Source organism: Alnus glutinosa, chromosome 2 (genome assembly GCF_958979055.1).
Source record: "Alnus glutinosa chromosome 2, dhAlnGlut1.1, whole genome shotgun sequence".
Classification (NCBI taxonomy): Eukaryota; Viridiplantae; Streptophyta; class Magnoliopsida; order Fagales; family Betulaceae; genus Alnus; species Alnus glutinosa.
Genome location: NC_084887.1, coordinates 38479035 through 38490619, shown reverse-complemented (window position 1 = coordinate 38490619; position 11585 = coordinate 38479035). Strand labels below are relative to the sequence as shown.

Sequence of the window (11585 nt, the reverse complement as noted above, 5' to 3'; positions counted from 1 at the left end):
ATAATATTTTTATAGTTTTTATATATTTTTTTATACATTTTATTTTTAAATTTATGAGATTTATATTAAGTTTCACAAATTTAATAATTAATTTAATTTTTATATAAAAAATATAAGTGTATGAGTGCATCATTTCTCTCCCCCTATATTTTTATTCTGCACGTCCCACCCTTGCTTTTTACAGATCTATCTCGTTCACATATTTTTCTACCAACTTCTTGTCGCTATTTTGAGTATTTTCTCTCTCTATTTATTAATTTTTAAAGACGTTTGCCTCTTTGCCCCTTTGTCTCTTTAGTTGGTTCTCTGTATATGCATATATAGCTATACAACCAACAGTTAGTTTCAAGAATGGAAACTCCGGGGAAGAAAGTGTTGCTCACCTCCAGCGGTGACGAGATTTCGAAGAATATTGCTTTCCACTTAGCCAAACGGGGCTGCAGGTTGAGTCTTATTCTCAGGCCTTGAATTCCATGTTATATATGTATGCGCTTGGTTGATGAGAAAATGGCGGAAAAGAAAACATAAATATGACTTGTGAATCTTATTCTTTCTGGGTTCTTCTAATTGGTTCATTTTCTCTCAAACAGATGGGTCAAAGAACATGTTGTTTATTAATTTTGCTTAATTTTGTTGATTATAAACTTGTTGATAGGTTGGTTTTGATGGGCAATGAGAGCCGTCTTCGAAGTATTGCCGAAAATATAACTGGTTCGCTGAAGGGTGTGGTGCCGGTGGAGGTGGTTGGTGTAGATATGGAGGACGACAGGGAGGGAGCCTTTGGTGAGGCAGTGGATCAGGCGTGCATGATATTGGGCAAGTTGGATGCTTTTGTACATTGTTATACGTATGAAGGTATGGTATACCCTGTCTGGCTCAGTGAATAATATTAATATTTTATTTTATTGTCGGAATCTTTATGAACTCCCATCTGGAGTTTAATTCATCACGATATTCAATTACAAGCAGGGGAAATTCATTTAGGTCTTGAATCTTCATGAGCGATTGCATTGGACATTTGAAATGATGGGAATTTCCTAAATTCATTTAAAGGCATCGTGTTCATTGCAATATTTTATTCAAAGACTGTTGATGTGTGTATATATATGAGTGGGCACATTATTATACAGAGGGCAAAAGTATTGCAGAAAATTTGCTGTCAGGTAAGAAACAGAGTTGTAGGGAAGGGGAAATTTAAGGCAACTGATGAGAACGTAGCTGTCTGTATTAGTTGGGGTCTCGCTCAAAAAAATTTGTTTTAATGGATATTGGTGTCTGTTAATAGAAGGGGTTTAGGAGCTGTTGGTTTTGTATAAAGCAGATGATGTCGTATGCAGTATGCAGCAGAGACGTGAGTTACGCAGTTGTTAGTTTAGAGAGTTGTGGTGTAATCTGTTGGTAGTTGCTTTGTATAGCAGTAGAGATTAAGAGTGGTTTGCTGGAGTTTGTCTGTTTGATGTTGCTTGTAGAGAGTTGGTGGCTGATTGTAATTGCTGAAGTGTGATTGTAATTGAGGCTGTTTAGCATCAAGGGGTTCCAGTGGAGAGTGTTTTATTCTTTGTTGTTGTTAATAAAAAATTCATTCACAAAGAGTGAGCACATAATATTATACTTCTGTGGTCATGTAAAAACACTATATATAAGGCTCAATTGTTTGATGGGGTTTTCTTACTTATCAAAAAAAATTGTTTGATGGGATCGGAGTAGATTCTTTTCTAAAAGTTAATTTTCAGTTAAATATTCCATGTGTTAGGTGTCACTTGTTGAGAGGGGAATTTGAGTCCACACATGAAGGAAAGTGTTAAAGTATTAATTAAATGATTAAATTTACTATTTGCTATTAATTTAAGCTTTTTGGATAAGTGATGATTTAATGAAGGTAAAACTTGTTGGGTTCGGAAAATCAGGAGGAGGAGGAGCGGTTTCACGAGGGCAGTGAAAGCGAGAGGTTGGGTAAGCTCGAACCGGATTCTGGTTTGAGTGTAGAGGCAGGAGACGGCAGGGAGGTGGGGGAGCAAGGGTTCGAAAGTCTGAAACAGGCAGATTTTGATATTGGATTGGGAGATATGGCAGCACAGTGCAGGGGCTTAGAAATGATTGAAGTGAGTGGTAAGGTGGATGTTGTAATGAGTGATCTTGATTGTCGGGAGAAGGGTGAGGGGGTTATCAGTTTAGCCTTGATGAATAGCATAGAGGAGAATTTGGGGGATAATGAGTTGCTGGATGTTATGCCTTTGGCTGGTATGGAGAAAGATTTAGGAAATGAGTCATCAGATTGGGTGTTTGAGAGAATTAGAGGTTTTTGCAAAGTTGTTGGAATTTCTTGTCCAGGCCTTGAGGAGAAGATGATGGATTTATTCAATGGTATAGAAGCACAGCGGTTTTCTGATAGAGTGAGGCATACCAATAATAGTAGCACTATGGGGAACCGTGGACAACGTGAAGTGAAGAGGTTAGAGTGTTCGGTGAATTATGATGGGAAAGGAGGTCAATCGTCTAGGTTGACTAGGAAGGGGAGGGTAGGCAATTGTTTATGTTGAAGCCAAAGATCATTTCTTGGAATGTGCGGGGCATGAATGAGTTTGAGAAAAGAACGAAGATTAGGGGGTTGTTGAGGGAATGGAAGGCAGACATTGTATGTTTACAAGAAACAAAATTGGTGTTAATTACCAGGGAGTTGGTTTATAGTGTTTGGGGATGTGCATATGTGGATTGGGTGTATTTGGGCTCTAGAGGGGCTTCGGGAGGTATTTTGTTGATGTGGGATAGAAGAGTAGTTGAGAAGTTTGAAGAGTATGTGGGGAGATATGTGGTAGCCTGTGCTTTTCGTAATGTGTCTGACAATTTCGAGTGGGGTTTTGCGGGTGTTTATGGGCCTAATGATGATTGTGATAGAAGAGGCCTTTGGGATGAATTGGCGGGTGTGAGGAATATTTGGGAGATGCCTTGGTGTATGGGGGGGGATTTTAACGCTGTCCGGTATCCGAACGAAAGAGGGGGGGAAGGGAGATCTACCCATGCTATGGTTGAGTTTTCTGAGTTCATTTTTGATCAGGCTCTCATTGATCTTCCTTTGGTTGGGGGGAGATCCACCTGGTCTAATTGTCGTTCGTGGTCCAGAATAGATCGTTTTTTGCTGTCTCCAGACTGGGAGGAGTATTTTCCTGAGGTTTCTCAAAGGCGTTTGCCTCGGATTCTTTCGGATCATTATCCTTTGCTTTTGGATTGCGGCATCGGGAGACAAGGCAGGGGGTCTTTTAAGTTTGAGAATATGTGGTTGCAAGTTGATGGTTTTGAGGAGCTGGTGAAGGGTTGGTGGAGATCTTATGTGTTTGAAGGTTCGCCTAGCTATGTGTTCGCTCGGAAATTAAAAGCTTTGAAACATGACCTTAGAAAATGGAATGAGGATGTGTTTGGGAATGTAGGGGCTAATAAAAAGAAGCTTGAGACTGAACTGTGTGAGCTGGATTTGATTGCAGAGGAGAGGCCGTTATCTGATGAAGAAAAATTAAAGAGAGTAGAATCTTCCAGAAATTTAGAGCAGCATGTCTTTCTTGAAGAGGTCAGTTGGAGACAGAAGTCTAGGGCTCTGTGGTTAAAAGAGGGGGATAGCAACACGAAATTTTTTCACCGTGTGGCTAATTCTCATAGAAGGCATAATATGATTGAGGCTCTGGTGGTGGATGGTCAATTGACTGAGGATAGTGCAGTTATCAAAGATCACATTGTTCACTTCTACGCGAAGCTATATAGCGAGCAATATCAGTGGAGACCAAAGGTAGATGACTTATCTTTTTCTTCCATTGATGAAGTAGATAGAATCTGGTTGGAACGTGAGTTTGAGGAAGATGAAATTTGGGCGGTTATTCAGAATTTCAAAGGGGATAAGGCTCCTGGGCCTGATGGTTTCTCTATGGCATTCTTTCAAAAGTGTTGGGAGATATTGAAGAATGATATTTTTGCGGTGCTCAAGGAGTTTTATTCTACCGGTAAATTTGAAAAGAGCATTAATGCTACTTTTGTGTCGTTGATTCCAAAGAAGGCCGGAGCGGTGGATATCAAGGATTTTCGTCCTATTAGTTTAATAGGTGGTATGTATAAAATCATCTCTAAGATTCTGGCTAATAGGTTGAAGGTGGTATTGGGGAAGGTTGTTTCTCAGTCTCAGAATGCTTTTGTAGAGGGGAGGCAAATTCTGGATTCAGTGTTGGTGGCTAACGAATGCGTGGATAGTAGGATTCGTTCAGGAATTCCGGGCATTATTTGCAAATTGGATTTGGAGAAGGCCTATGATCATGTCAATTGGGAGTTTCTGCTTTACGTTCTAAAAAGATGTGGTTTTGGGGAAAAATGGGTTGGCTGGATTGCTCATGCTATTTCTACTGTTTGCTTTTCCATCAATATAAATGGGTCGCCTTCAGGGTTCTTTCGTAGTTCTCGGGGTCTTCGACAAGGGGATCCTTTGTCCCCGCTCTTGTTCGTGCTGGTGATGGAGGTATTCAGTCGGATGACATATGCGGCAGTGGATAGTGGGCGGTTATCGGGTTTCTCAGTGGGATCGAGTTCCCAGGTTGCCATGAAGGTTTCCCATTTATTATTTGCGGATGATACGTTGATTTTCTGTGATCCTGTTGTTGATCAGGTCTGAGACCTGAGGTGTTTGTTGCTTTGTTTTGAAGCAGTTTCGGGCTTGAGAATCAATTTATCCAAATCTGAGATGGTTCCGGTGGGTGAGGTAGGGGATGTCGAGGAGTTGGCTAGTATCCTTGGGTGTGGTGTGGCATCGCTTCCGATAAAGTATTTGGGCCTTCCGTTGGGTGCTAAATATAAAGATTCTAATGTATGGAATAATGTTATTGAGAAGATGGAAGCTAGACTAGCAGGGTGGAAGAAGGTGTGTTTATCTAGAGGGGGGAGGTTAACTTTGATTAATAGCACTCTCTCTAGCTTACCTACGTACTTTCTTTCTCTTTTCCCTATTCCTGTGGGTGTGGCTAATCGGTTGGAGAAACTTCAGAGAGATTTCCTTTGGGGTGGTGTTGGAGATGAATTCAAATTTCATTTGGTTAATTGGCGTACGATTTGTTCTTCTAAAGCTTCGGGGGGGTTAGGAGTGAGAAGTTTGGTTAGATTCAATAAAGCCTTGATGGGTAAATGGTTATGGAGATTTGCGATGGAGAGAGATGCTTTTTGGAGAAAGGTGGTGGAGGTCAAATATGGTAGTTTGAGGGGTGGTTGGTGTTCTAAGGAGGTTGGGGGTCCTTATGGGTTTGGCGTGTGGAAAAGCATTAGGAGGGGATGGGATGATTTTGCTGCGCATGTGAGATATGAGATCGGGAATGGCTCGAAAGTTCTGTTTTGGCATGATGTTTGGTGTGGGGAAATTCCTTTGAAGATCCTCTTTCCTGAGTTGTTTCTTATTGCTAGAAGAAAGGATGCTTGGGTGGAGGATATTATGCAGAGACAAAATGGCATCATCTCATGGAATATTTTGTTTGCTCGCCCTGTTCATGATTGGGAGGTCGAAGCGGTTAGTAGGTTTTTTGAGATTTTGTACACCATCAAAGTTAGCAGCGAGGGAGAGGATAAGTTGTGTTGGGTGCCAGCACGTAAAAAATCGTTTGAGGTAAAGTCCTACTATCAGTTGATGTCGAGTCCTACTCAGTCTTCATTTCCATGGAGAAGTATTTGGAAAGTTAATGTTCCCTCGAGAGTGGCTTTCTTTGTTTGGACGGCTACTCTAGGGAAATCTTTAACTTTGGATAATCTTTGTAAGAGAAACATTATCGTAATGGATTGGTGCTCTATGTGTAAATCCGCTGGAGAATCCATTGATCATTTATTTCTGCATTGTATGATGGCTACTGTATTATGGAGGGCGCTCTTGCAATTGTTTGGGGTGGAGTGGGTAATGCCGAAGTCGGTGAAAGACATGTTGGGGAGTTGGAGGGGCCAGAATGGTAATCGGAACTCGTTACAGATTTGGCGCATGGCTCCGTTGTGTTTGATGTGGTGCATTTGGAGGGAACGGAATGCTCGCTGCTTTGAAGATTGTGAGACTGATTTGTCAAATCTGAAGAGAAAGATGTTTCAAATGTTGTTTATGTGGAGGGATAGAATTAAGACTATGCATGAATGTTCCTTTTTTGAATTCTTAGATAGTTGTTATCTTTCTTCCTTACTTTAGGGGTTCCTTGTATACATCCTGTGTACTTTGGGTTGCGCCCCTTTGCGCCTTTTCAATACATTTTACTTATCAAAAAAAATTACTGCGCTATCTAGAGTCATCATATCTTTTCTTTTCTTTTTCACCTTCTTCATTTGTCCTATAGTTGAAATCTCAGATGTAAATTCTTGTGATGACAATTTTCATTGGATGATGAGTTAAATATATGCATCATTATCCCCAGGACAAGCAAGTTGCACATTATAATTGCTAGAACACCCGTTCTTATGAGACAACCGAGGACAATGCTTGAATAAAAACATAAAAGTGTACAATTTTTGTATAACTCACTACTACTAGTATTTGGATTTTTAACGTAGTGATTTGACAAACAATGATACATAACTGTGTACATGGGAAGATGGCAGAAAACAGGATTTTCCTTGTGCAAATGGCAGCTACCTTTTGTTGGAAGATAATCTAAAATATGTCTGACCAAACCCTTTTTAGGATTGGTATCAATTTAGGAGTTTTGGTGGGGTTCAGCTGATAAGAGGTATTTTGCATTTCTGAAGAACCGTTGAATTCAGGTCGAAAGGGTATTGACAAACTGATATTATTTTTTTAACTTCTCTATTTTTTTTTTATATACAAAAAATGTGAACAACTAATCTTAGGGTCATGCTTTCTTATGAAAATTTGTTTTTTACAGCTTAATTGTCAAAATTTTCTATTTCTATATATTTGGGATGCACTGGAGTTGAGAAATCAGATTTATCTCTTTTGATTATTTGAACAGGAAAGATGCAAGAACATCTACAGTTAGCTGAAGATGAATTCAAAAAGATAGTGAAGATTAATTTTATGGCTCCATGGTTTCTATTAAAGGCTGTGGGGAAAAGAATGCGTGACGATAAATCCGGAGGTTCCATTGTGTTCTTGACCTCGATAATTGGTGCTGAAAGAGGGATTTATCCAGGAGCTGCTGCATATGGTTCGTGTATGGCAGGACTGCAGCAGTTAGCCAGGGTAAGGAATTGTAATAAGCAGTTCTTCACATCTTCTGCATTAGTTATTTTCTTCTGTGGGATCTTCTGTCTAAATATATATCCGTCACAGGAGCGTGCATGTACAGACATATGCATATACGTGTATAGAATGCTAATAAACCTGGTTGACATCGAGGTTCATTATTGTTTAAGGATGGTATCTGACGTGAGCCTTATGAAATACCTTGAAGTAATGGGTTTGACTTTTGATTGCCTTTACATTTGGTTAGCAATAGCATCTGAACTTGAACAATTTGATTTTTTCATGTCATATTAATTTTCATTATGAGCAGAAAAGTGAGAATGAGAGGAAAAAAAAATCCTTTATCACTTGTGTGACATGCTGTAATTTGGCTGTCAAGGTGTTCCACCACTAACACACGTCACTTGGATTCTTCAAATTATGACGCTTTCCTGTCTCATGACCATGATAAACTCGGATCATTTTCACTGATATTGCTTTGTATACAGCATGCTAATCAGATTTGGTCAGATGTTAGCCTGTTGGAGGGATCAATTGGGACAACGAGTGATAGAATAAGTTATGAATGTGTTGAGGAGCTAGGGCTAGCACCAAATTGTAGGAAGTTTATTAAGTGGTAAGGCCATGTGGTAGCTGTTGCACTTTAAGGATGTTGCTAGAATGATGAGGAAGGGGAACTAGGAGGCTGGTTGTGGTGGCAAGAAAATCCATGATGACTTTTGATCTAGTAGAGCATATGGCATCAGATGGGCTGAAATTAAAAAAAGGACTAGTCTGTTCCCAATAATTTGGATGGGCGATGGTGATTTGAGCTGACATTGTATGTCACCAGGAAATGTTGTGTCGATTGATTGAAAGGATAGTGATCACAGAAGCTTATTTGCAAAAAGGGAAGAGAATGTTTAGTTTTTGTATTAAACAGAAATTAAGCATTAGCATTAGGTACTCTTCTATCTTAATGTAATGATCACTAGTTTAGTGATAAGAATCCAGAAGAACTAAGAAGAAACATGGAGGTGTGTGCATGGGAAACTAAATGAGAAGAAACATAGAAGTATGTGCGTGGAAGGAATAAGAGAACACATGTTGTTGGATAAAGTTTTAAACACACGTGTGGTAGGAGTTGTTAGGCCAGTTGGACTTGGTTGTTAGAAGGCTAGCTGAAGTTAGTTGCAAATAAGGGGCTAAGCCCAGTGATTGTAAGAGAAAGGGTACGAAAATATCTGTAATCAATTTGTAACTTTTTACACTAGAGCTTGTGATTGGGCTCGAACCAGTCTCTCTATCTCAATATCAGTTCATTCATATTTTCCATTCTTCTATTCAATCCATATTTCCTAACAATGCAGCATTTTTTTATGGCTATTCTCAGACATCAGCAATGGAGATAGGAAAATACCAAGTCAGAGTTAATGCAATTGCACGTGGCTTGCACATTGAAGATGAGTATCCAGAGTCAGTGGGGAAGGAAAGGGCAGAAAAGTTGGTGAAGGAGGCAGCACCAATGGGGAGATGGCTTGATGCCAAGAATGATGTGTCTTCCACTGTAATGTATTTAATCAGTGATGGGTCACGTTACATGACTGGAACAACCATATTTGTGGATGGAGCGCAATCTCTTACAAGGCCGAGGATGCGTTCTTATATGTGATTCTCATCTCTTGATCAGGTTTGTTGAGTAGATACACACATTGATAGACAAAGGAAAAGGGTTGCCTAGCTAAGATTTTTCAATGAATTTTTTCTTCTTTTTCTTGATTACTATACATTAACTGTACGTTGCTCTTGTGATCTATTCAATAATAATTCTTGCACCAAATTTGATGAGCACTTTTGCAATCTATATTGCTGCTACGCCACTCTCGATTATTTTTTGTTACTCTTCAAATGTTTCACAAGAACTGCAAAACAATCCCAAAAATGAAAATCGTTTTAGACCCTAATTGAAAATCACACAATCCCAATCAGCAATTAAACAAATATTAAGTCAAGTACCACAGATAAAATAACCAAAATCAATATTAGCATAAAACAAATCAACATAGAGATTTTGGTGACAAGATGGAAAACTTTTGAAAAACTCTTCAAAATAACTATAGAAGACTCGTGTTACAGAATAATCTTACTTTAAAATTCTTTGTAACTCTCAATACTTAATTAATAACCCCGGCATACAACTCGTTCATCTCCTACAACAGTAATTCCAAAACTTTTGGCCTTTTTTTTTACATGGATCACTTTCACAAACGAACCTCGTCCGCTTCAACTTAGAATTTTAGTGGCCGTAGGCTTTTATGTGGTTTGAACAAATGAAATCATTTACGCCTCAAAGGTGCTTAAGAACTTTTCAAAGAACAATGAAAATAACCTCCCCAAGGGTAAGGTTTAAAATAGTCTGCTCCAGTCTCGTTCGAACGAGAGCTAAGGTTTCACAATTTTTGCATAGTGGTGTTTGAATAGGGTGCGATCGAGCCTTTATGGAACTTGAATTTTGAAGTCTTCATGCTCTCGTTCAAATGCCCTTCGAACATGCTTATGATCGAAACACTCTATCTTGCACATCAATCTTTGAAAGCTGTCTAATTCGAGCGCCGTATGATCGAAATTGCGAACGAGCTCTTCTGTTATTCAATTTAAACTATTTTTTTTTTTCACTTGAAAAAATAAAATAAAAAATAAAACACCGATCCTACAAGAGGATCTAGGAACCAATTAGTTCCCTAGTTACAATACTACTGAAGCGAGAAGGTAAATCCTCCATCCAAACGTTATTGACCGTTTGCTTCGATACCTTTGCTGCAAGAGCATGTGCTACAGAATTCCCTTCTCAGGGAATAAAAGAAAAGTCCACCGACCTGAAGTACCTCTTTTCGTTATGAATAGACTCAACAAAGGGATCGAACTTAGATAGGAAAGGAGGGCCAGAGTTGATAGCTTTCGGAACTTGGGCAGCATCCCCCTCCATTACAACATAAAAAAAAAAACCGGCCTCCTTGCAAAAATGCATAGCACTGAGTGCTGCCATCACTTCGGCCGTCGTTGGATCCGCGACCAGTTCTTTTGTCTCACTTCTAGCTCCCAAACAAGCACCATTATTATCCTTGACAAACATCCCCAGCCCTATTTGCTCCTCTCTTTTTTTTTGGTTAACAGAGGCATCCCAATTAATCTTTATCAAACTTTAAGGGGGGGAGGGTGTAACACGCAGATTACTGAAATGGAAATTGAACAAGGAAAATGGAAATGGAATGGAAGAAATGTAATATCAATGAAAAACAATAAAATTGGAAAATGATATTATACTGAAATTAGGTAAATTCGAGGATGCCTAAAATCTCCGTGAGTGATTCGAGGTACTCCCCCTCCATTTTCAGCCAAGACTGAATTACAACTTGAATCCTAAAACCATTTACTGGTCTTGTTTATATAAACTCACTTAAAGGCTTACCAAACTAATAAGGCCAAAGGCCCATTATATTACTAAGGCAAAGGCCCAATGCTATTATGCCCATAACACTAAGCCCACTACTAATATACCTATGACACTACCCACCCCTTTAAGCACTTTGCCCACAAAGTGCGATTATTATGATGATTATATTTAAAAGATAAACTGAAAAAATAAGCCCACTACACCACAAAAACAGCTCCTTCTCAATGCTGCTTCTAGAGGCTTCAGCATCATGATGATGCAGGATGACACGTAGCAATATTGGTTCCTTATCCTTAACACGTCACTTTATCTCCTGAAGCTTCATACAATTTCCAGCTTTTCCCTTACTTTACCAATCTGCCCTTCAGCCATGTTAGGGGAGTGAAGCCCATTCAGCCACGCAGCCAAGTTACCTCTTGCTTTTCCATGCCAATATCCAATTGCCACGTAGCCATCTTCGAGGTACTTCAATGAACGTTTCTTCCCCATCCATCTTCACGTACAAGCTGCAATGTGTGCAAGAGAAAGGCTCTGGTGGTGGTGGTGGTGGTGCTGGTCCAAGTTGTCCGCCCCCAACCCGATTTCTCGACCTCCGGATCTCTGTCCAGCGCGGCTCCGGCGACAGCGGCATGTCTGCGCTTCCCCTTCAGCCACCACATCCCCTTCTTTTTTCACACATTTCCAACGCCAAAGGTGTTTGAAAAGAACAACATCCACCGCATCCTTAGTGGAGGACAGAGATAGAAGCACACTAGGCACTCCCCAATTTGAAAATGGCATCTCCACGATAGAGTCTGAAGTTTGTAGTTTAGGAATTAGCTCATATGTTGCTGTAATTTCTGTTTGCAATGGATTTCCAGCTTGATTAGGTTCTGGAATTAGGATGTGGTTTGTGGCGCCAATCGGAGCTGGTTCTGGAATGATTGTGTGTTGTGGATCAACGTCTTTCTTCTC

At 39.8% G+C, this 11585-nt stretch overlaps 1 protein-coding gene across 1 annotated transcript; it reads left to right on the top strand.

The window, feature by feature from the left end:
* Window positions 1–261: 261 nt before the first annotated feature.
* On the top strand, window positions 262–9017 carry LOC133860043 (uncharacterized). Its single transcript, XM_062295675.1, has 4 exons — window positions 262–443; window positions 656–855; window positions 6966–7195; window positions 8571–9017. Exons 1-4 carry the CDS (start codon window positions 352–354, stop codon window positions 8847–8849), a joined length of 801 nt encoding a protein of 266 aa, XP_062151659.1. The 5' UTR covers window positions 262–351; the 3' UTR covers window positions 8850–9017.
* Window positions 9018–11585: the final 2568 nt, after the last annotated feature.

Coding starts and splice junctions, on each gene's coding strand:
- LOC133860043 (XM_062295675.1), top strand. CDS start 352: ATGGAAACTCCGGGGAAGAAAGTGTTGCTCACCTCCAGCGGTGACGAG. Junction 444..655: donor TTAGCCAAACGGGGCTGCAG/GTTGAGTCTTAT, acceptor ACTTGTTGATAG/GTTGGTTTTGATGGGCAATG. Junction 7,196..8,570: donor GACTGCAGCAGTTAGCCAGG/GTAAGGAATTGT, acceptor GGCTATTCTCAG/ACATCAGCAATGGAGATAGG.